Source organism: Lepidochelys olivacea (genome assembly GCF_965140295.1).
Source record: "Lepidochelys olivacea isolate rLepOli2 genome assembly, chromosome: 6".
NCBI lineage: Eukaryota > Metazoa > Chordata > Testudines > Cheloniidae > Lepidochelys > Lepidochelys olivacea.
In genome coordinates this window covers 75,036,486-75,061,386 of record NC_140416.1, presented here as the reverse complement: position 1 = coordinate 75,061,386, position 24,901 = coordinate 75,036,486, and the positions used below count along the sequence as shown (strand labels likewise).

The following is a 24,901-nucleotide window of genomic DNA, read 5'->3' as shown; positions in this document are numbered from 1 at the left end:
AGCTCGCTAGATATTGTGACGTGCAATAGTGGAGACATGGGAAGGGAGATTCATTTTAATGAAGATGATGGGGGTGGGGTTCTCCTCATACATCATGTTGGCAGTGTGTGTGTGTTCAAGTTTTGCTTCTAATTGTATTTCTTTACATTTGATTCTCATTTTACTATAAAGATATTAGGAAAACTTAATGTTTTAAGCTTCATTAGTATGAATGATTCTCTTGTCTATATTTTGTGAGGAACTCTTGTTGGCAATTTCACAACTGAATATCTTTCCTTTGCCAGCAAAGAATATGAAGGATGGTCCTATGTTTACTGCTTTGTCTGCAAATCTACTAGGAAAGAAGCGTGTGTTTCACTGAATCACTTGCCAAGTTGGCAGACGCTGATGCCGAATCAGCGGAAAACCTTTTACTCCCTAGGAGCTTATGAAGGATGCACGTTTGGAAGTTACCCCAGAAAATCCACTCAAGCACTGTCTCAATACATGTTTGATGTTTTGCAGACCCAGTTCCTATGGGTGGAAAACAACCTTCACCTTTACTCAATGTTACTTTATCATGGGCAATTACTGTCTCTTAAAATAAAGATGAAAGTTTTTCTATTGCCTATGACGACATACTAGGAACAGTAACAGAAGGCAGCAATGAAACGAGCACAGCTAGCACATGGTCTTATGCTGCTCCCAAAGCCCCAGTTCAGCAAAGCACTTAAGTCTGTATTTAACTCCCCTGGAAGTCAATGGCACTACTCATATGTCTAACTTTAGGCACATGCTTAAGTATCTTGCTGAATTAGGGCCCACACCCACATCTCTGCATAGAAGCATAGGCAGTTTGGTTCCGAACCTCTCCACTGTACACTTTATATGTAAGCGTTAGGGAAAGTGAATGTGAAGTGGGCCTGAAGATAATTACTTAAAATCACTAGAAGTTTGATGGTTGAATCAGTGAACATATTAAAAATTTCTACTTTTTCTATCTAAATAATTAAAAACAAGTATAAAAACATTTTTACTAAATGAGTCATGAAAGAAAAGCACTTATCACTTGAGATGAATAACTACAAAGTATTGATACTGATAAGAATTCAGTACCCATTAATATTTAACACTATTTACCATTCATTAAATTTGTTGACTGAAATATTCAGTGAAAAATATGCGGAACAGATCGCATTACACAGCCAGCTATTAATAAGGTCCAACTTATTTTTGCTCTGTCACCATCTCCAGTCGGTGCCCAAAACATATTGGAGGGTAAAGATCACTTTTCAGTCTCAGTCTCAGCTTCACTGTCTTCACTATCACTATCTCTTCCTGGATGCTCTGGCATTTTCCGATGCTCTCCCTCTTCTTTCACCGTCTCTCCCTCTTCCTTCACTGTCTCTTCACTCTCCACTGGTGTGCTCTTGGTTTCAACTTCCACTTCTGCTTCCTGTTGAACTGTTTCACTTTCTTCAACCAGGGCGGGTGGGGGCAATAAATCCTGCTAATGTAAGAGGAGGATTATTCAACACACACAACTTCAGGTTTTATGATGACTTGTATACCAATTTCTGTTTTAGCTCTAATTGCTCACTTTAGATCTAAGACCTAAATACCTTTAATCATTTGTGCATAAAATCAGAAACACTAACCACCAAAGTCATAAATGTCTTTCTCCCTTACATTCACAAGTATTTACTGTTTCTGAACATTAGGGAACAATTAATGAAACCCCTATAGAGATATGAATGAAAATGAATTTAGCATATACTCATGTCTTACCAGTTCATGCTTCTTTCCAGATTAACTAAATCTTATAAAAGAAGGGGGAAAATTCACCCCTAGTAAATTGGGGGTAGTGGAATTCACTCAAACACCCAGGTAAGGATAAAAGGGGTAAAAAACCAAAGGTGATGTCATGGAGGGGTCTACTATACACAACCTAAGTAGGAAGAAAAGGTGGATTACACATTTTTTAAACTAACAAAATCATCCAAAACACAGTACTTGGTGGTGATGGGGGACTTCAACTACCCAGACATCTGTTGGGGAAACAATACAGCAGAGCACAGATTATCCAGCAAGTTCTTGGAATATACCGGAGACAACTTTTTATTACAGAAGCTGGAGAAAGTGACTAGGGGAGAAGCTATTCTGGATTTGATTCTGACAAACAGGGAGGAACCGAGAATCTGAAGGTGAAAGGCAGCTCAGTGAAAGCAATCATGTAACGATAGAGTTTATGATTCTAAGGAATGGTAGGAGGCAAAACAGTAGAATACAGAAATTGGACTTCAAGAAGGCAAATGTCAAACTCAGTGAATTGGTCGGTAAGATCCCATTGGAAGCAAGTCTAAGGGAAAGAACAGTTCAAGAGAGTTAACAGTTTTTTAGAGACATTATTAAGGGCACAAGAGTAAACTATACCAATGCATAGGAAAGATAGGAACTATGGTAGGAAGCCACCCTGGCTTAAACAGGAGATCTTAAGTGACTTGAAACTCAAAAGGGTCCTCTGCAAGAAGTGGAAACTAGGTCCAATTACAAAGGATGAATATAAAAAAACAACACAAGCATGTAGGGACAAAATTAGGAAGGCCAAGGCACAAAAATAGGTTAAACTAGCTAAGGATATAAAGGGTAACAAGAAAGCATTTTACAAATATATGAGAAGCAAGAGGATGCCCAAGGACAGGGTTAGGCCCATTACTAAATGAGGAAGGAAAGACAATGACAGAAAAGGTAGTGATGGCCAAAGTCTTAAATGTATTTTTTTGCTTCAGTTTTCACCAAAAAAGTTAGCAGTAATTGGACGACTAACATAGTGAACATCATTGTAAATGGGGTAGGATCTAAGGCTAAAATAGGAAAGAACACGTTACGAATTACTTAGATGTCTTCTAGTCAGCAGGGCCTGATAAAATATATCCTAGAACACTTAAGGAACAGGCTGAGATTTCTGAGCCACTAAGTGATTATCTCTGAGAACTCGTAGAGGATGAGAGATACACCAGAGGACTGGAAAAGGGCCAGTATAGTACCTATCTATAAACAGGAGAATAAGTATTCCTGAGGGAATTGTGCACCAAACACAAACATTCTGTGCAAAATATTTTAAAATGCTGCATATTTTATTTGTCAATAAATAAATGTGGAGGCTCCAGCATGGCAGTGGGGAGCACAGCACGCTGGCTGCACGGAGGTAGGAGATCACCCTACAGCCTCCGCCAACTCCTCCCCCACCCTCGGGACATGGACTCCGCGGTGAACCTGCAGTCGACCCTGACCCGGCGTAAGGGCCTGGCCTGCCCCAGAAACACCCCAGGGACCTGGCGCTTCTGCATCAGGAGCACCAAGATAGCGAGCGGGAGGGACACAGTTCTGCATGTATGCCCAGCCCTGGCCCCCAATCCAAGTGTGGGGCAGGCAGGTTCAGCCCGGCTGAATCCAAGTGTGGAGTGGCTAAGTGTGAGGGGATCCAGGTGCGGGGTTAGAAGGTTCTGTGTGGGGCAACTGGAGTGTGGGTGGCTTGGTGGGGGGCATCCGGGGTGTGTGTGTGTGTGTGTGGTGGGGGGCAATCTGGATACACAGGAGCTCACTCGGGGTTTCTGGGTGCAGGATGAATAGAACTCTGCAGGGGGGTCCAAGTGAAGGTAGTTGGGACTCAGTGGGGGCATGTGGATGTGAGGGGGATGGTGCTCGGTGGGGGGTCTGGGTGCAGGGGGGTTCGGGGTCCCGCGGGTGGGGGTTTGAGTGGAGTGGCTCAGCGGGGGTCTGGATGCAGGGCGGTGGAGCTTGGCAGGGAGGTCTGGGTGCAGGGAAGGGTGGGGCTTGGCAGGGTGCAGTTTGGGTGTGGGGTAGTGAGGCTCATCGGGAGGGTCTGGGTATGGCGGAGTCTGGATGCAGGGGGGTTGGGTGGACAGGGGAGCAGCTTTCCATACATACAATGGTCCCTTACCCATTGCTCCTCAGCCACAGGAAACAGAAAATGGGGGGAGGAGAGGTGTGTGTAGCTTCCTGCAGCTGTGGGAGGTTCTGCCTTAGCCCTGGCCACTCCTTACAGGGGAAGAGCAAATCCCATTTCCCCCCCCAGCACAGCTGACACCAGCTGTGAAACTAGATGGAAAACCCAGGGAATCATAGACCAGTCACCTTAACTTTGGCACCCAGAAAGATAATGCAGCAAACAATCAAACTATCAATTTGTAAGCACATAGAAGAAAATAAGGTGATGGTAACAGTCAACATGGATTTCTCAAGAACAAATCATATCAAGCCAACCTAATATATTTCTTTTACAGGGCAACAAGCCTTATGTATAGTGGAAAGCAGTAGATGTCATATTTCTCTACTTTAGTAAGGCTTTTGTCTCATATGACTTTCTCATAAACAAACAAGATAAATATAGCCTAGAAGAACCTATTATAAGATGGGTGCACTACGGGTTGGAAAACTGTACTCAGAGAGTAGTTATCAATGGCTCTTAAATGAGCTGCAAGGGCATATCAAGTGGCTCCCACAGAGATCTGTTCTGAGTCCACTTCTATTCAGTATCTTCATAAATGACTTGCATAGATTACACTTATAAACTTTGCTGATGATACCAAGGAAGGAGGGGCTGCAAGCACTCTGGAGGACAAGGTTAGAATTCAAAATGATCTTGACAAACTGGAGATATGGTCTGAAATAAAGAGGATGAAATTCAACAATGACAAATGCAAAGTACCTCACTTAAGGAATAAAGAACTACAAAAACACAAAATGGGAAATGACTGCTTAAGAAGGAATACTGCAGAAAAGGAACTGAAAGTTATAGTGGATCAACTTAAATATGAGCCAACAATGTAATATTGTCACAAAAAAACAAAACATCATTCTGGGATGTATTAGCACATGGATCTGAAACTCAGATCACTACGAGGAACACATAAGGACTAGTACATTGGCCCAAGGGCCGCATCACTAAAACCTTTTCATACAATGATACAAAAGTATAGTCAAAAACAAAAAAAAAATGAAGAGTAATATAGTATGCTATTAAAAGTCAATGTATTAACTTTTTAAAAACTGTAATACGAAGAGGGGTTTTAATAAAATATAAACACCTGTAACTATTCCTTATGTGGTCGGTAACATTGATGATGATCTACACTAACAGTCTATCAACACAGTTGTAATGGTAGGAACTTTTTAAAGTAACTATTCATATAAAATACTCTGCCACTTTTAACAAACATTCTTCCCAACTACTCACAGCAAAGAATCATACATGCTGAACTTAATTCCTCAGATTGCTCGTCTAGTCCATGAGGCCCTGCCCCTACCCCGCTCCCTCCCTGCCCCTATTCCAACCCCTTCCCCAAATCCCTGCCCCGGCCCTGCCTCCTCTCCGCCTCCTCCCCTGAGCGCCCCTCCTGGAAAGTTCTAAGCACTGCCGAACAGTTGTTTGGTGGCAGGAAACGCTGGGAGCTAGGCAGAGGAGCGGGGACGCAGCGCACTCGGGGAGGGGAGCTTAGCAGCGCCTATGGCGGGCCACCGAAATAACTCCAGGAGCCGCATGCGGCCCGTGTGTTTGAGACCCCTGTATTAGCAGGAGTGTTGTAAGCAAGATACACTTCCACTTTACTCAGCACTGAGGCAGCCTCAACTGGACTACTGCATCTAGTTCTGGGCATCACACTTCAGGAAAGAAGTGGACAATCTGGAGAAAGTCCAGAGAAGAGCAACAAAAATTATTTGAGGCCTAGAAAACTTAACCTACGATGAAAGATTGAAAAAATTGGGTTTATTTAGTCTGCAGAAGAGAAAGCTGAGGGGGGAAGACACAATAATTCTTCAAGTACGTAAAAGGTTGTTAAAAAGGGGAAGGTGATAAATTGTTCCTCTTAACCTCTGAGGACAGGACAAGAAGTAATGGGCTTAAATTGCAGCAAGGGAGATTTAGGTTAGACATTAGGAAAAACTTGCTACCTGTCTGGGTAGTTAAACATTGGAACAAATTACCTAGAACCAAATTACCTAAGTTGTGGAATCTCCATCATTGGAGATTTTTTAAGAGCAAGTTAGACAAACACCTGTAAGGGATGGTCTAGATTATGTGCAGTCCTGCCTCAGTGTAGTGCACTGGACCTATTAAGATCCCTTTCAGTCCTGCATTTCTATGATTCTAAGGAACATCAGTGGGCTGCGCTATGCCTTCTTCCTACTCCACGTATGGCTTGAAACAGGAAGCACAGCCCCTTCACAAACCTTCGCTCAGACATTTACAACCACTGGGTATTCTTGAGATCTGATCCAGAAATCCTTTTCCAGGTCTGTCTTCAACAACTCTCTGTACCATCCTATTTGTAGCCTATATGTAGCTAGCACAATGCCCCTTCCAGGGAAACACGATCACACAGATTAAAAGGTGTGGAACGTGTTGTACAGGCTCTCCACACTTGTGTGATTTTTATCCAAAACAAAGAACTTAGAACAGTAAGTCTGAGTAGTTGATAGAGCAATCCTTAGATACCCCATATTCCATCACAGCAGTATTGTGAAGATTATTTAATATATGCAAAGTGTTTTTGTCCTCAGGTGGGAAGGTACTAAGTAAGTACAAAGCATTAAGAGCAGTAGTATGGATAATAGCACTATGGATACCTGGCAGAGAAGACTGAAGATACGATCAGCTGAAAAAGATTGCTAGTGCTGGGCACAACTCCAGGTTAAGGAGAGATGTGAATGTATGATTCAGCTACATGATGGGCACTTTCTGGTAATACTGAGAATGGTTTTAATGAACTCAAAGTTCAGACAGCTCCAAAAGAGTTTAGTTGTGTTTGCCTAAAGGGAGTTTTCCTTCACACTATAAATTATATATTTAATTACAGTGAAATCTTATCTACAATTAGCTGACATTGCTATTACGTGTTTATGACAACGATGATGAGATCTATGTAGCTGTTATTATGGCTAATTATGAAGGTAGAGAAATAATCTTATGAACTTAGAAGTTACCATATGGGTCTTTATAATGTATGGTGAATACCAATTATGGACATGTGAAAAAGATTAATTTCTCAAACTGAGATTCTTTTATCCTTACTAAAGATATGCTTCCTGTGAAGGCAGATGTAAACTGGGACTCCTATGATGCACCTGGTCCCATTTTGCCTCCCGTGTGATTACTGACATTTCTTTTTTGTAAGAATGGATTACTATAAAATCAAAAGTAACCTCTTGTACTAAAATGGATTATGGAAAACACATTACAATGCTTTCTAATATCTGCATTTCCCCCCAGTTTTTGGCTCCATTTTTTCCTGCAGGGAGAGCATGACTCATTGTCACAGTAGGAAACAACTAGTTGCACTGCTAGTGTGGCTATTAAGGAGTTAGTTTTAGATGCTAGCAATGGTACAGCAACTCCTCACTTAACGTCCTAGTCATGTGTTCTTGCAAAATGCAACTTTAAGCGAAATGATGTCAGGAGAATCCAATTTCCCCATAAGAATTAATGTAAACGGGGATGGGGGGGGGTTAGGTTCCAGGAAAAAAAATTTCACCAGACAAAAGACATATACACACGTGTGTGTATGTATGTGTATATATATATACACACACACACACACACAGATATATACAGTATAAGTTTTAAGTAATTTTAAACAAACAATTTAATACTGTACTCACCAATGATGATTGTGAAGCTTGGTTGAGGCAGGGGCGTAGCGGGGTCAGGGGTTTTCCCACTTGCCAGCAGGACCACTGGGTGGGCGGAGCAAGCCCCCACGCCCCAGCCCCACTTCCCGGCAGGAACACCGGGTGGGCAGAACGGAGCAAGCCCCCGTGCCCTGACCCGGGCACCGGCAAGAACGCCGGGTGGGCGGAGCGGGGGGAGCCAAGCAGTATTATAAGGGAACATTGCAGGACTTTAAAGGAGTATGTTCTCTAATAGGTCAGCAACCTAATAGCGAAACGTTAACTGGGAGGACTTTAAGTGTGGAGTTACTTTAGTTAGATGCTAGCAAAATTATGAAAGCATCTGTAAGTTCTTTTACATTCTTAGGTGCAAAGAGCTATGCAAGTGCAAAATATCATCTTTAGTGCCTGATGCCACACACAACTGTTTCTAGCATGAGCACTACTTAAATGATTATTTTTATTATTTCAACTGCTGTAGGACCCTAATCAATGATCAAGAACCCACTATACAAATCACCACAAAGACTGTTCCCGCCCCAGAGAGCTCACAAACTACAATTTAGACAATAAGCAGCAGGTGAATAAACTGACAACTGAGGAAGGAAGGGATAAGAAGGGGAAAAAGAGGCAGAGACGTGTCTGCATAAATTAGTGCCCACTGATGATTGCTGTGTTGGCTGCTAATCAATACTTGGACCCTTCTGCATAATTATCTGCTAGCAAACCCTATCCTTGACTCTTTGCATAAATGATGAACCATCTCTACCTACCATATGGAACTGCAGAACCACATCATCACCACCACATAGCAAGAGAAAGAAAGACGCACTTACATAGGTTTTGGATAGTCGTGGAGATAGCCAGACAACTGGCTGCGGTGGGAAGAGGAGTGGACTGGTCTGCCTCAGGTGAGAGTGGCGGTATTGGAAGAGAAGAACTACCTAGGGGACAAACTCCATACCACATGATGTGTATATTCTATTTTCCTTTAAAAATGAAGATTTTTATTATTGCAACTGTTTCTTTTTAAAAACATTGGTCTTCCACTGAGTTTGATGGATGAGGTAGTCACTTATTGTGGATCCTGGGATGAGACCAAAGTCCATTTTCAGACTTGCAGCCCCATCTGCAAGTGCCACAGGTGAAGACAATTGTAGATGAATGTGTGCTGCTTTTAACTTTGCAGATTACACCTCTCTCCTTGACTGCAGCAATCAGCATGCTCTTAAATTTTTTCGTTCTGAGGTGGCAGAGCTACCACCATTGGGCCTTGTCATGGACCTAAGAGCTCCCTGGTCAACATTGACAGACAGGCCTTGAGAGAGTCTTTGTAATGTTTTCTTGGTCTGCCCCTAAAATGAGTTCCAGTCTGCCATTCTCTGTAAAAGACCATCTTCAGTATTCTGTCAGCTATATGGACCACATGACTGCAGCACCTTAGCTGTGCTCTCATTATAAAAGCTTCAATGCCTGTGATGTTGCAGCATTCAAGGGCTTTGGTGTTTGGAACCAAATCTTGTCATTTAATTCCCAATATCTGCTGTAGACATCATAGGTGGGATTGGTCCAAGTGTTCTATGTGGCATTGATAGTCCACATATCTCAGCCATAGAGGAATCTGGTGATGACGATTGCACAGCAAACATCAATTTTTGTTTGCAGTCTGGCACCGTGTTCATTCCAAAGATGACACTAAAGTTTACCGAAGGCATTGCTGGCTGCCCCAATGTACTTCCTAATGTTGTCGTCAAATCATTCCATTTGGTGAAGCTACACTGCCTAGGTAGCAGAATTTGTCAATGACCTTGAATGATACATCATCAATAGACACATCTGCCTTTCCTTTTGTAAAGGTGAATAATGTTGGAATCTGTAAGTTTCTGTGGCACAGTCTCCCTTTCCTAAAACCTTAAGTAGAGGTCAGTGATGTTCCTGATCAGCTCGTGGTCTCCATATTTGAAGATCTCCACAGGAATACCAGCTGGATCCACTGCTTCACCATTTACCACCTGCTTGACAACTTTCCATACTTCACATATGTTCGGTGGAACTGAGAGTTGGTCTTGAACTGAAAGTTCTTCAAGATCATCAAGTGCTGATGCTGATTGTAATGTATGGACAGTTCAGAACCTTATTAAAGTGTTCAGCCATCTTTTCAGAATTTGACCACAGTCCTCCTTCAGCAGAGACTCATCCGCATTCCATACAGGGGTGATACCATTACACTGCGGGCCATATGCAGTCTTCAGCTCATCAAAAAAACACATTTGGAGTCTTTTTGGTCTGCCAGTGATTGAAGCTGTTCGGCTTTCGTTTTACACCAGCTGTTCTTCATATGGGGAAGCTTAGCTTGCATGTTATATTTTAAATAGCTCATTAACTACACAATACATTGTTCTACACTTTCTCCCACATACCTAGCACAAATTTGTTTTTAAAAAATAACTCTTGTATGAAGAGAGGCCACTGCTCAGAAATGTTAAACTTCTTTAGTCCACTGATGGACAACTTCCAGCTGTGTTACCCCAGTAACTGCTGCATTGATACTATTGTACTTGAAGACACCCGAATAATATATCAGTGTTGGTTGTGTTTTGTTTTGTTTTTTTTTAAAACATAAAACAGTTCTTGCTCCTTCCTCCAAATAACTCTTGCCAGCAATAAAATTTGATTCCTTACCACCATTTTGTTTCTATCCATCACACTCATATTTGCTAATACAAAGGGAGTTTTGAGTGATTGTGTTGCAGGAAGCTTTTTTAATTAAAAAAGGAATCACTTCCACCCTGCCTCACTGATCTAAAAAGCTACAGGGACTATGGAAACCAATGTAAGATAAGAGGAGGTACATCAAATTTTAGCCTACCCATCTCAAAAGCACCCCTTGAATGGGTTATTTTCTACAGTGAATTACATTTTAAATGCATGCTTCCCAAAATTTATAAGCCTGCTTACCTGTCTGTAGTGGCGTGTACTCTGTATCATGTGCATATACATGTTGTACACAAAGTTAGCCATCTGAGGCATGTTCTTTATAACATGTACTTGGTGAGAAGGTCTTTCTCCATTCTAGGGGAAAAATAAGAAGTTAACGTTCAGTAATACAGAAACACCACAATGGATCTTCAGACAGGTGCTTTTCCCATGTTAGGGAAGACCTGGAAAAGCATTAAAGTGAAATTAAATGTATTTTAAACAAGACTGTGTGGAGGGAAGGGGACTAGGTTCTTGTCTAGATATGCAGCTCCTATAAATGTAATGGAAGGTTATCTATCTATGCATCAAGAGAAAGATGCATCATTTGATTTGGAAAATTTGTAAAGGCATAGGCAAAAAAATTACAAAAATAGTCACCTTAGAAACACCTTTATTTTTTTACATGCGCATATTGCCATAGGGGCTGAAAGTCCCATTGCTATGCAGCATCAACTATTTAATTTACGGTAGCAATATTAACCTACAGGTTTGGAACATTAACCTCTTGATTCCAAGATACCAAAGTGGCCACTTGCAAAAGGAGGAACAAATACCATTATAATCTAGAAGCACAGACTAAAATTCCACTGTTATATTTGTAACTTCTATCCTATCATTCCAGGAAAACACATCTATTAGATTCCAGATATCTCAATTCAATATATGTGACACAATCACACAAAAGAATTCAAGTAAAAGACAGTGATGATTAATAGATCAAACAATACTTCTCAATATGTTGTGTCAAATGTTCAGTGTATACTTCTCTTATTAAGAAGCCACGTGTTTTATTTCAGAAAATTTATATGACTCCTAGTAGTGGTTTTAGCTGGAACAAAATATACAACATACTGTACTCATTGTACTGAAGTGTTTAATGTAAAATAAAATATATTGTAGATTCACAGTGTTGCACAAGAAAGCTCAAAAAGAAAACATGCACAACTGAACGAAATTATGCCTATAACTAAAATACAAACAATTCAATTAATGACAGCTGGTGCAACATGGCAAATTCCTGGGCCATAATTATCCAAATGACATTTGTCTGTAAAGAGTAAGCTTTGCAATCCTGTCTCTTTTACTATGCACCCAGTGAAGAAAGTGGACTGCTAACACTATTCTACGTAGTACAATTTAGAACAGATGTGCTTACCTGTCTGATCGTTGGAAAATACTCTGAGGGAATTATATGCAGTTGAAGGGGTCGAGCTGCGAGTTGGCTGAAAGCTGGAGTTAGCTCAAAGCAGTTCTGGAACAGGGATACTCTTGCAAAGATATAAAGCCCAAGCCGGGCTCTTGACATAGCAACCACTAGACGTCTGACATCCCTTCAGGAAACAAAACATCAAATAGATCATGGTCTTTTTACTACCTACAGTGCTTTGATTGCCACTGAAATGTCTTCATAGAACATTAATCTCACAGCCACACATAATTAAAGGACATATACAGCATTAGGAAATCTGTAGATATAAGGGAATATCTTTCTCAGTTTTTTCAAGTTTATTCTAGTATTTACAGTAAAGGTTTACATTCGAGTTCATATACAGTAACAAGATGTTTCTACAAAACTGTGTCCATCTTTTTCCTCCAAAGGCTCTTTTTTCCTCCACAGCTGAAGTGCAGATATTCTAAAACGTGCACATCAGAAGGGAACGTCAAAAAGGCCAAACACCTCTCAGATACAAATCAAGCCCAGACAGACCATTTTCTCAAGATTATTTCAAGCCTTTACTTGAACTAGCATTGCATTCCCTACTATTTTAATAAGGTAATATTAAGTTCACTGTACCTACAATAATATGCACAAATTACAGTATTTAGATAAAACCCAATAGTGAAGGGCAAAGTGGCTGTGAAGTGGGTACCAGACAGCTATATATGAAATTGGTTTTGAGCTTCTTTCAATAAGTCACATTAAATTTTGTTACTACAATTTATTACATAATTTGTACATGTAATATGGACAGTCCTTACCAGAAATTCTGCTCTGGTAAAATTAGGCAAAGTGAATAATGCATTTTAATGTATTTGGGAAGTTATTTTCTTACATACCTAAGATGACCAACAGCTTTGGTTCGCACTAATGAAAGGATAATATAATCATTTTGTTGACCTTGAAATCTGTCTACAGTTGTCACCTAAAAGGCAAAAAGAAAGATAAATTAAGATTAACTCATCTACTGTATCTTCCAAAAAATATTTGCATTTCCAAAGGTATTAAGAACAACTTAGAATTGTAGAAGCAAACTGGCCTCCTGCAGCAAAAAGTTTCATGCCAAACTGATGCTGAACGTTGACATGACTTGGGGAGAGGGGAAGAGCATGCCTTATCTCTCTCTGTTATGGTTCATTTCTTACCACTGCCTCAAAAACATCAACCTTTATGGGCTGGCACTATGACAAACACAATCCCCCCCCCCCCCCTTTTTTTTTTTTTTAACTAGAGAGATTGCAGTGGCTTGAAGACTATGAAAGAATGCAAAACAAAAATCAAGGAAGGTATCAATAATATTTGTATTTAGCTCTGATTCAGAGATGAGGCGAGTACCTGCAATTTCCGAAGAAATTAAGAGGAGTTGAACACCTTTAACATTCATTGATGTCTTTTTAAATGTTGGAATACTACTTCTAAGGGTACACCCATAAAATCAGCCTCATGAGCTTCCAGCTATCCTTGGTGGTTACTGGCAAGCGAAAACAAACCTATGTATTTGGGGCTGAATCTATGTTCTTTTACATTTAGCCTGCTGTTAACCATTTTCCTCATATAGTTTTGACATCTGCCATTTAAAGTTCACTGTCACTCAGCTGACCAGCTAACATATCAATTCTAATTGAGCAGCAACAACTGTTAAACAATGGATCTCCGACACTCACCTCTCTATCTTACTTGTTAAGACTAAGTCAAAAGTCACCACTCCCTTTTTGGCAGCAAAACAAGCTTTTGTTTGAGGTATCGAATTATTTCTCAGCCCTATATCTACATGCTCCGTTCAACCAACTAACATTGGGGTAATATTACCAGCAGATTTTGCTATGGCATCACTCTCTTAATACATCAAAAAGCTCATCATAGCCTAAAATCCTGCAACAGATATTCCAAGGTAAATTCAGTGCCCCTTTTGCAGAAATTGGTGTTGTGCATGCAGAATTTCCTTTTCCCCACAGAAATCGGCTGCAGTGCTGCTGGCTGCCACTAGAGGCTGCTGTGGAGGGGTGGGGAGAAGAAGGGAAGAGATGGGTGTCTGGGCTGGGGCGGCCACAGCTGGGCTCTGGTGGGTGGTGGGTGCCTGGGCTCTGGGGTGTATGTGTGGAATCTGGGCAAGAGGGGGCCCTGTGGCTGCGCTCTACGAGGAAGGGGGTTTGGGTGCATCGTGGCTGGGCTCCGGCGGGGGGTTGTGGGTGTCTGGTCCCCCAGCTGGGCTCTGGAGGCATGGGGAAGAGGGCAGAAAACAGGGACAGAGTTGTCATAGGGGTTTCTTTAACTTTCTACTCCTGGGAGAATTTGTGAGTGTGTCTGTATTGTTACAAACATACTCGCTGACAGGTATTTTGAAATAAATTACCAAAATAATTGAAGTGTGTGTGATTAGTAGTGTTATTTTGACAAATAAAATTTGCAGAATTTTAAAATATTGTGAGCAGAATTTTTATTTTTTTGGCGCAGAATGCCCGTAGGAGTAAACGGACTCCTACAATTATGTTAGTATTTCTGTTAATTAGGATGTTTAACCAGATATTTCACCAAGTGGGCACCTACACTCTGGAAAGATCTTTTGTTAGTAATTCTGGTCCTTCTGTTATGTAACACTGATAGCCATCTAATTTATCCTTCCTGTATAGCTTGCAACCTGGGAGCACCATATTTCATCTAGTTATACAGCCTACGCAAGAGTCCAAATAAACAAAAGTAAGCAAAAAAATTAATGAGTAACATCTTGGGAACAGTGGTCTATCCACAGTATCCCAGTGAATATAACATTTGTAGTCATCAAAGAACCCATCACGTAGATATTGGTGAAACTATATAATTATATTGTTTTGTAATTTATAATTCTAAAAAGTCAGAGAATGATAAGTTATTTTGAAAATTACCTTGTTTGGTCGGCCTATAATTGGGTTAGTCCCACAACGCTGATTAATGATATCCCGGATCAGGTGCTTTTGTCCATTATAGGTTGTCAGAATACTTATCTTGTCGGCAGGGTAACCAAGCAGGCACATGTACATGAAGAGTGCTACAACATACTCTGCTTCACCAAGATTCTGCATTTTAAAAGGAAAATAAAACGTTAGTTGGCTCATTTGTGCCTCTGACTTTGGGAGTGAGTTGACACTACTGAGGCATCCTGGTGCATTCAGAAGACACACTGGAAAAGAAGCTAATTGTAGAAAAAAAGAGGAATGAACCAGATAGCCTTAAGTTTCATCTATCTAATTTAGTTTTCTAAAGGGATCGCTGAAAATCCTTAAGTTACCATATTATTGTTAACTGATGTTTCTGTGGTTACAACTGCTGATGCGCTGAGCAATTAAAAATACATAAATTGAATAAAAATTCTTCTGTGACTATGGGTGTATGAACAGATGAATCAAGGAAATATTTACATGAAAAGCTTAATGCTAATAAACTATGTGTAAATATGCTTAATCAGTCCCACCAACCAATAACTTCTTCGAAATGCTCAAATACTCTTAGTTCATTTCAATATAGGATTAAAACTGAAGTTATCAGAAGTCCTTGAATCAGGGACTGTGTCTTGCTTTGTACAGTGGGGTCCTGATCGGGACCTTTGAGTACTACAATATACAAACTAATTTTTCATTTCTTCCTCACGGGAGACAATGTGAAGTTACAACTCTTATTTATACTGCCTCAAAACCATGGAATCATGGTATACAGATACCTCCAATTAAGTAAGTATCATAGTTTTGAATAAGTTTTACGGCTGAGATTTTTCAAAAGTGCTTAGCAGTGATTTAACTCTGATCCTACTGAAGCCATTGGTAAAATGCTGACTTCATTGGCAGCAGAACTAATCTAATGCTGAGGATGTTTGAAAATCCCACCCTCAACCATTCATCCAAAGAACATCATATTACAATTTCAAATTGTTATATTTATATAAATACAGGCTGCAACTCGTCCCTCTTTTCCCTGTTTCATTTCTGATTTACTTGGTTGAATTTATTGCTACAAAACACTTTACTCATGGTCTACAAATTCTGGTCACCGTTAAGTCTATACAAAAAGACATACTCTTACATTCATGAACACAAATAGCATTCTGAAAGCCATATTCATCACTGGCTATTAACAAACCTTGAATCACCAATTACACATTCCATGTGCTATAAATACGCACACAGTGTGTACAAAAACCTCACATTAAAAAAAAATATCAGAGATTACATGGAAAGGATAAAAACTACTATGATGAGAAAGCGTCTACATTTTTTAGTATTATATCTTCCACAAACTACAGAACAATTAAGTTCTTATGAATAAAGAAAATGAAGGGAAGCTGGTGTTATAGCAGTGATATACTCACTATACCTGAATATTGGTTTAATTTTTAAAAAAGTAAAAGAAGACCTCAGCCATAGTCTACAAACATCTTTATACACCTTAGAAAAATTAAAAGATTCAAAAATAAAATCTTCACAGACACATTCTTGAAAATCCTTACCTGTGTAAATTATATCCAAGACTTACACAATAGGAACCATAACATAGGATCCTATTTTTGTACATCCGTACCACAGTTTTTAATACAAAGCTTTAGGTAAGAAAGGAACAAAGAGTTGATGGTTTGGGGCATTTGATTTTCAGCGCAATAGAGGATGCACATGTGATTAATGGGGCCAGATGAAGATTGTGCTTTATCTAAGCTGGTTGTTGGCTGCAGTATAGCATTTGACATAATTGAATTGTGAATTTCCTAGTGTTTTAATGTTTGCTTTGGTGGTAGTTATACTTGAGGAGCCTGAACTGTTCCACAACATTGTGCTGAAATATACATATCCATGCACACAATATACACACAGTACAGTTTGATCCTTTTGTGAAGGCTGGTTTGGGAAACCATTTTTTGGAACACTATATACAGATCAATAAAAACTGTGACTCTTCCAGTCTGGACGTGTATCTCAAAGCAAATCCTCCTTCTTCCAAGGACAGAGAAACTCTGCCACATATTTTAATGATGAAGCAGATAAACAGGATTATAATTGGCTGTAATTGGCACTGGTACAAAAAACTATTTATCTGCAACAAAATATGCAGTCAACAACAAAAAAGGTTAAATTACTTCTACTTTTCGGGGGTCGGGAGGGAGAGTCAAGGAAAATCATAGTTCAGTGTAAGAGGCAAACACCACAGACTAATTATTATAATTTTATGACCTCCATAACTAGATAATCACAAGGACTGATCATTAAAAACTGATTTCCACTGTGTATGCAAAAATATAAAAAAGATATTAATGCTCTGAAAGCTTACTTAACTTCAGTTAAAGAAATCAATATTCCATCTTCATTTCTTTCCAGATTTAATAAGACATAATGCTGTATTTCTAATAGGGCACTGAATCTCTATTCTTACCTGGTAGAAATAAGGATTGGGTTCAGACTCTCCCACACCATGGAAATCTTCTACATTTATAAGCTGGAAATCATACAGAAATCCGGCGTTTGCGGTTCTGAACTCTGGCAGAAGTTGCACATGAGGCAGATTACCCAGATTCTTATAACGCCAGTTGTAGAGGTTACACAAGCTTTCAGAAAAACAAAAACAAAAACAGTAAGAGAAGCTTGAACTTCTTCCTAGCACAGATGAAAAATATTTCTTAAAAGTCACATGCAAACCAGATAGATACAATCATGTTTCTGTTTTTCTCATCACTATGCCTTGCTTTTCAAAGGTTGCCTGGTATTTTTATTTTAAAGTTTTTTTGCTTCCTTTTCCACAGTAGGAAACTTGGGGTCTCACTTCTCTCTGTTTAATGGGAGGAATGTGGCAAGGTATTTGGAGGATGTGACTGGTGATATCACACATGGCTGTAGTCTGAACTACAATTCTCCCTTCCTTCAACTGAAGGGGCAGGAGATCATGGACATATCTTGCCAAGATCCTCCTGGTAGAGAGTGATGTGAGGACCTGATATTCCCATTTTACAAATGGAGAATGTAGGCAGAGACACACTAATGGCAAAATTTTCAAAAGTGTTTTTAAGTCCCATTTTCAGAAGCGACAGACATTTCGGAGCCTAAGTCCCAATTAAAGTCAACGAGTCTTATGCTGTTAAGTGCAAGTAACTTAAGAAAAAACACCTTTGAAAATTTTGCTGTAAGTAACCTGCCAGAGGTCACACAGGAAGACTGTGGGGGAGCAGGAAATTAAACTCTGGTCTTTTGAATGCCAGGCTAATGCCCTAACCTTTGGATCTTCCTTCCTTCTGAACCAACCAATTCCTTCTGAATCTTCCAAGTGCAAAAGACTATATCTCTCTTACTGCAAATACTAAAGGCAGTTAGGTTCATCCATGGGGATTGAACGTGCCCAATCTACCTTTATACAGAGCCATATGAAAATACTAAATTATTAGTAGATTAAATATAATTTAATGATGATACTTGGGGGCCTTGAAAAGACCATGGTATAGGGAATTGGAAACTACCTCAGATGGGGCAGACTGAGGAGGAGAAGCCAGTCTCAGAAATGAGGTAACATATGTTCCATTCTGTATTCTGACGGCTCCCGCAGTCTGAAACAGTTGGGATGAAACTACAACAAGAAAAATTGGTAGGAAAGAAGGAAGAAGAATGTTCTTCCACCTCCTCCTCTAAAATTAGTCTATTTTCGGTATACTGCTGAGAGCACCTTCCTGCCAAGGGATGTTTCTGCAAAGGAATGCAGGTCAAGCCTGTGGGGCTTTTGTAAGAGTGTTGAGAGATGACCAGGTGACAGCTTTACAGATTTCCTTTGTGGCGGCTGATGCCCTTTCTGGCCAGGATGTTAACATGAATGTACTGAGTGGGCTCTTACCCCCTCTGGAATCAGTTTATCTGTAGCTGAATACACTGCTGATATAGAGCTTGATCCACCTAGCCAGGATTGGATTAGATCAGGGGTCTTCAAACTTTTTGAATCGCACACTCCCAGGGCCAGCTCTGGGGAAGCAAGAAAAAAAGAAAAAAGCTGCTGCCGAAGAATCAGCGCTGCTGCCGCCATGCCAGTGGCACTCCTTCGGCGGCGCTCCTCCTGCCATGCACCCCCACGGATGGTCTGATGCATCCCCTAGGGTGCACGCACTCCACTTTGGAGACCACTGGTTTAGATGCTTCAGACCCAGGTATGAAAATAAAAGAAAACAAAGATGTTTTCCTATATGGCTAGGATCCACTAATTTACATTTTAACATATTAAATAATTTTTCTTTGGGATATTGAGGCTTTGAGTAAAATGAATGTCTAGTGGATAGGGCACAGGAATGAGACTCAGGATCTATTCCTGGCTTTGCCAAGGGCCTGCTGGGTGATCTTGGACAAATGACTTCACCTCGATCAGTTTCTCCATCCATAAAATGTGGATAACACTGACCTCCTGTGTGTAAAGCGCTTTAGAGAGCTACTGATGGAAAGCACTACATAAGAGCTAGGTATTATTTTTATTAATAAGGCAGATTTATTTCCTGTCAAGTACCGAAGGAAGAAGTAATCTTGATACAAATGACTCTGGAGAACGAATAACAGTGTTGGTCCTGTGGAAGATGCAGTAAGCCTCACGTTTTCTGAGAGCTGAGAGCCATAGAGGTTTGAATGCCTAGATCATGAAAACATACAAATATTGTGTACAGATCCCAGGTAGGAAAAAATTGCCCTAATTGTTGGCTTGGGTAGTCATGCTGGACAAGGAAACTGTTACCATCAGGTATAGGAGACTTGAATGGGCCTGCATTAATGATGCTGTTTAATGCTGAGACATGTAATGCAATAGTGGAATGTCTTGGGCCCAGGTCTAGGCCACGCTATAAGACAGTGTTTTGCAATCATTTTTCATTTGTGGGCCTTTAAAAGAAATTTTGAATTTGAAAATCTTAGACCCCCACATGTTGAAAACCACTGCTGTAAAAAATCCTGGCTTCAAAGAGTTGATATATTTCTGTTTTGACACCAGTAAAAGGTTTTTTGTCTAGACTCTTGTAGGACAAAAGGGTGTAAAGCCTGCACAAAGGTAGCAGAATCTATTATTTGGAGGAGTATCTTGTTTTGGACTTGGTGATCAATTAACCAAGCTATCAGGTTTAGTTAATCTTGACTGAGATGTGGCAGACAGAAGAGAAGATTCTGCCTGCAAGGAAGACTGAGCAGAGTAATAACTATGCATAAGACCAGAAGACCTAGGAGCAGCAGATAAAGATGGATGAGACTGCGCCCCAAGGCGCCTAGGGTAGCCCACACAGAAAATACCAAGGTCAGGGCAGGCTGCAAAAAGGAGAGCAAATTGTACTGGTGAGTCTTAGCAGCACTGGTGAGTTTGCTGGCTTGTAAAGTCCCTGTGGAACACATCCAAAGCTTGGATGGGTCTATCAGTCCTTTGTTCAAAACTTTAGTTTGTAGAGAAGATATTCCAGAGGTAAGAAGCAAGATTGAAGGCAAAATGGAAAAGATGCAGCTGCCTTTTTATATCCTTTGCCATATGGTTTGTATATCGTCTGTCCCAAACAAAAGTTCACAGCACATGGGCATGGAAATGCTCTTGGAGTCCTCTGTCCACAAGCGTGTCCCTACATGTCCTGCTGTCTCATAGGCAGAGCCACGGGCTTCTCTCAATGGGTTCATTGTACAGCTGATTGCCCTTGATGGGCCATCAAACAGGATAGATAGTGTTGATGCCAATCTGTTTGGGGGGGTGTCACCCAGAAACACAGCATGGGTTTGAGATGCAAATATATCACACATATTTGTAATTAACGATATAAAGATAATACATATAAACCAGATCATATTTAGCAAATCATAACATTTCCACTATCTTACATGGCATATGCTGTAAGATTCACTGAAATTTTGTAATATTGGTACCAATATTATAATAAATGGTCACCCATATTCCATACAGCATCACACCTCCCCAGGCAAGACATCAGTGCCTTGGATCCTGTCAAACCTTTCCTAGTTCAAGAAGGCTGGTCTTCATTTTGTCCATCTCAACTGTTAGTGGGATCATATGGTCACATAGAACCAGGTGTCTGAGAACTAGCATATCCTGCTATTACAGGTCTGTTGCTGATAAAGGCAGACCAGTTCCCTGATCCCGGCTTCCCTCTGGTGGTCTTGGGCTAGGTCTTAAGCTATGGAATAAGTAGAGCCCTTCTCTGGTACCTTTGTTACAGTTAAGAACAAAAATAACTTCTGTCCTCGTATGAAGACTCATTGCCCTTCTTGGACTTTGCTGGAGTGGAAAGCAAACACTGGTCTGTCTGTGTCCTCAATCCCATCCTACCAACCTTCTTCCCAACCAGGATTCCACCCAAGAACTTGGAGGCACAGAGGGGATTTACTTTCAATAGTTATCTACTGTTCAAAGGAAAAGCCAGAGTTGGCGTTCATTTAGTCTCATGGATCAGTCCATCACTAACACAGTAGGCATCTCTTTAGTATTAACTTGAATTCATCAAGGGATCAAGGCTTTTTAGCTTATTACACCAGCACACTGTGGTGCTAGAGATTGCCAGTGTGGCTCTAAGGGCTGGTAATGCTTCAAAGTCCCTTCTATGGATGGCTTCTATGTTACTGTCTGAAAGATCTTTTGTGAAGAAATCCCCCTCAGCAAAAATTACTGCCTTTTGCAATGGACGCCACAGTTACATCAACTCTTGGTAGGGTGAAGAGTGTGTGAATTTGGGTTCAAGGCTTTTTTTTTTTTGTTGAGTCTCAAAAGATGGGAGAGGATGGAATCATTTTTGCAGAGGTATCTCCAGAAGAATCCTGACTGGTTTGGGCAGGGGGATGCAGCGATCCCAACAAACTGCCCTAACTTTGAGCTCTTTCCCTTTGCACAATGAGGATCTTCAAATAAATTCCACATCCTTGACTCCCAAAGCTGTCACTTCACAGATTGAGCACCTCCTAACTATGGGCTTGCACCCTTTGGTAGGCTATATTGTGATAGGGAAGGAAAGATGGAACAAAGGATTTGAAGGAGTTTGGGGGGTGGTACCAATTGAGGAGCAAAATGTTAGGAAAGTATTGGTTTCCACCCCCCACCTCCAAGGGAAAAGAAAGAGGTGGGGGAAAAGGGATTTTGCCAACTGTTGCCAACAAATCATTTTAAAGGTTAGCAATCAATAAGACTGAAGTGCTGCTCTGTGTCCACCATATTCAAAGAATCTGGCAGAAGGGGAATCTCAACCCTGGAGCATCACGGAGGAGTCTGAATTGTTTCTCACATTTGCATAAAGGGAGGCCTAACCCAAACATCTCCAACAAAGGGGAAATGGTCAATATCCAGAGAGACAGAATATTTAAAATAAGTAGCTTCCCATAAAGTGTCCATTCCACCAAAAATTGGGGAGGTGAAGGGAGATGGGGTAGGATAAGCGAAAGCCTTAATCAGGAGCTGTTTGCATCAAAATGTAAGAATTCTTCAATCCTTTTCATGCAAATTTTCTGGGGAGATGCAGCGCAACACATGGCAAAATTTAACTATCATTTAGTTGCATTACATACTCAAACATTATAATTTAAAAATGCAAATCTCCCTGAAAAATTTTTGTAGTGAATATGCTCAGAAAACAGATATTGTGCAAAGCTTTTAATTTTTCAATAAATTTTTATAATGGAAAAATTAATTTTAAAAGTTTTCATTTATTATGTTCATTTTACTTTAAGCTTTTAAAAAAGAAGACTAACTGCAGTAAGTTAGCTCATTTAAAAACTTATTTACCATTTTAAAATAGCAGGATTTTATAGTACAACATTAGAATCAATGTCTCACACAGCAGACGTCAAAAATGCACTGACTGGTGGTCTTTTCCTTACAAAAATTTCAACAAAACGTAGACCCTTTGCATATAGTTCTTTGCCACGGTGCAATGTGGAAGACCTGAATTAGGGAGCAAACTTAAAACTGCAAGCACTCAAGCTCCAGAATCACTGTGGAAGTGCTCCTTTTAGCCGACCTGAAATCAGAACTGGTGCTAACTTTGGAGAAAGACATAGGGCAAGATCTTCAGCTGGTACAAAATGGCACAACTCCAATGGAGCCAATTTACCCTAGCTTAGGATCTGGCCCAAAATGCCTGCCCTCAGGGATAGCGCTAAAATAAAATGTACTGATATCCAACAATGACAAAGAATTTGGAAAATAAAAAAAAGTCAATGAGTTGGTGTTTACAATAAAGTTTATGGATAAAGGGCAAGATATAGTCCCAGTGAAACTCAACTGACTTCAGTGGAGTTGCACTATGTATCTATTTTAGTTATATATTGAGCAGAAATCATATTATCCAGGTGCTAAAACAGAATAAAGTAGATGCTACTCCTACCTACCTAGAGTTTGGTGGTTTGTTCTTGAATTTTAATCTATCAGTTTAGCTTCTGTTATTGTGGACAGACAATTGTGAAAAGTGAGATTTGCAGATTTTAAAGGTGGCTACTCCAGATCACTGTTTGATCTCTTCTGACAATATGTTCTACAGACAGAGATCCAGAATTGACTACCACCTAACTCAGTTCCCTGATGAGCACAGTGAATTTGGGACAGTTGTGGCTGGAGAAGATCCAAAGGCAGCTAAGTCGCATCCTGTTAAAGGATTTAGTGATAAGGACCAGTACTCTGAACTGGAGCTAGAAACAAATGGGTACTATTGTGATAATTGGGCCTACAAATTTACCCTAATTGTAAGTTTAACTGCAAAAAGTACATGAAAGTTCATAAACTGCCACAATGACCAAAATTTATAAGAAGGAGAGAGAAAGACTGAAATAACTTAAACAGAAAGGGTTTTACTGACACCACTCAAGGACCGTATTAAGATTATGACTGGTAAAGAAGAGGATTAGACAACTTGAAATCAATGACAGAAAATTAGTGCGTCAGAAATTAGGTTTATTGATAGACAATTTAATGAGAGGATGGACTATTTCACCCCAACACTCCCTTTAATAAACTCAAAAGACGACGACTTTTGGAAAAAGTTAGCAGAAGAAACAGCTGCCTGCCAACAACCGTAGCAGTGAGCTGCCACCCTCATCATCTGCTAGGACCTCAGACCTTCTTCATCCTAATCCTGAGACGTCTGAGCAGACTGAGCCAGAGGGAGGGAGGGAGCCAAATGACACCATCACCGCCTTTGGCTTTGGCTAAATCCTAACCTTCACCTGGATGTGAGACTGTGTCACACATATACCCTCCCATTTGTGTTGTTTTCTTTCCTAATCTTATTTCTTCTCTTTCCTATCCCTCTCCTTTTGCCTTCTGTTTAATAAGGGTCTGGCTTAGTCAGGCAGGACTGCATATTTTGCATCACTCCTGTAAGTCTGTGACCAGAGAGAGGCAGCTAAAAACAATGCCCTGAACAGCCCTATGCTGGTACGAGTTTGCCAAGTCTTGGAGTGGATGATAAGACCATGTGAGGTGCCAGTGTTGGTAGAACAGTGAGATTGCAAGTAAGAGTCAAAGAGTCAGAAACAGAAGCTGCATTTTTCTATCTTTGCTGTTCTTTTCTCTCCCCTCTTGTGTTTGTCTTCTATGAATCGGGATTGAACTTTAACAGCTCATCTCATCTCAACTACTTTTCTCAATTTTCCCCAAAAAGGAGAGTTATCTCCATCTAAGAGACTGTCAAAAAAGGGTTTTTTCCCCTTTTAAAAAAACTCTCTACAGCTAAAGGGAACAAGGGTTGTTGTTAAAATGAAAGCACTATTTAATACATTTCAAACGCTTTAATTGTTTTTCCTTCTTTTATGTATTTTTAAATAAACAGTTAAAAGGATTTTAAATAGTGTGTTTGCCATGGTAATAAGCAGGCTGAGGTCTCTGTATACTAAACTCAGAGCCCCTTGTTTAAAACTGTTTTATGTTGGACAGTTTCAAGGTCATGTTAACACAGTTGACTATTTGGGCCCTTCCTTTCATATAAATGAACACAACAGGACCCACTGGAGGGTATGGAATACTGCTGTGATGTCCTCTCTAGGACTAGTCATTCTCAGGTTCCTGAGTCTGGAGTTTAAGGTT

General features: G+C 40.3%; 1 protein-coding gene across 2 annotated transcripts in view; it reads right to left on the bottom strand.

The window, feature by feature from the left end:
- Positions 1-1,013: 1,013 nt before the first annotated feature.
- The window catches only part of AQR (aquarius intron-binding spliceosomal factor), a 106,386-nt gene continuing 82,498 nt past the window's right edge, over positions 1,014-24,901 (bottom strand). The window contains exons 30-35 of one of the 2 annotated variants that reach the window (XM_084631724.1): positions 17,261-17,432; positions 14,752-14,922; positions 12,709-12,794; positions 11,807-11,981; positions 10,630-10,743; positions 1,014-1,486 (exon numbers count right to left, since the gene is read on the bottom strand). In XM_084631724.1, coding sequence (XP_084487850.1) covers positions 1,265-1,486; positions 10,630-10,743; positions 11,807-11,981; positions 12,709-12,794; positions 14,752-14,922; positions 17,261-17,432 — 940 coding nt within the window. In that variant the 3' untranslated portion in view covers positions 1,014-1,264. Of the gene's footprint in view, positions 1,490-10,629; positions 10,744-11,806; positions 11,982-12,708; positions 12,795-14,751; positions 14,923-17,260; positions 17,433-24,901 lie in introns of both variants that reach the window. The other variant, XM_084631723.1, reaches the window with a different exon arrangement.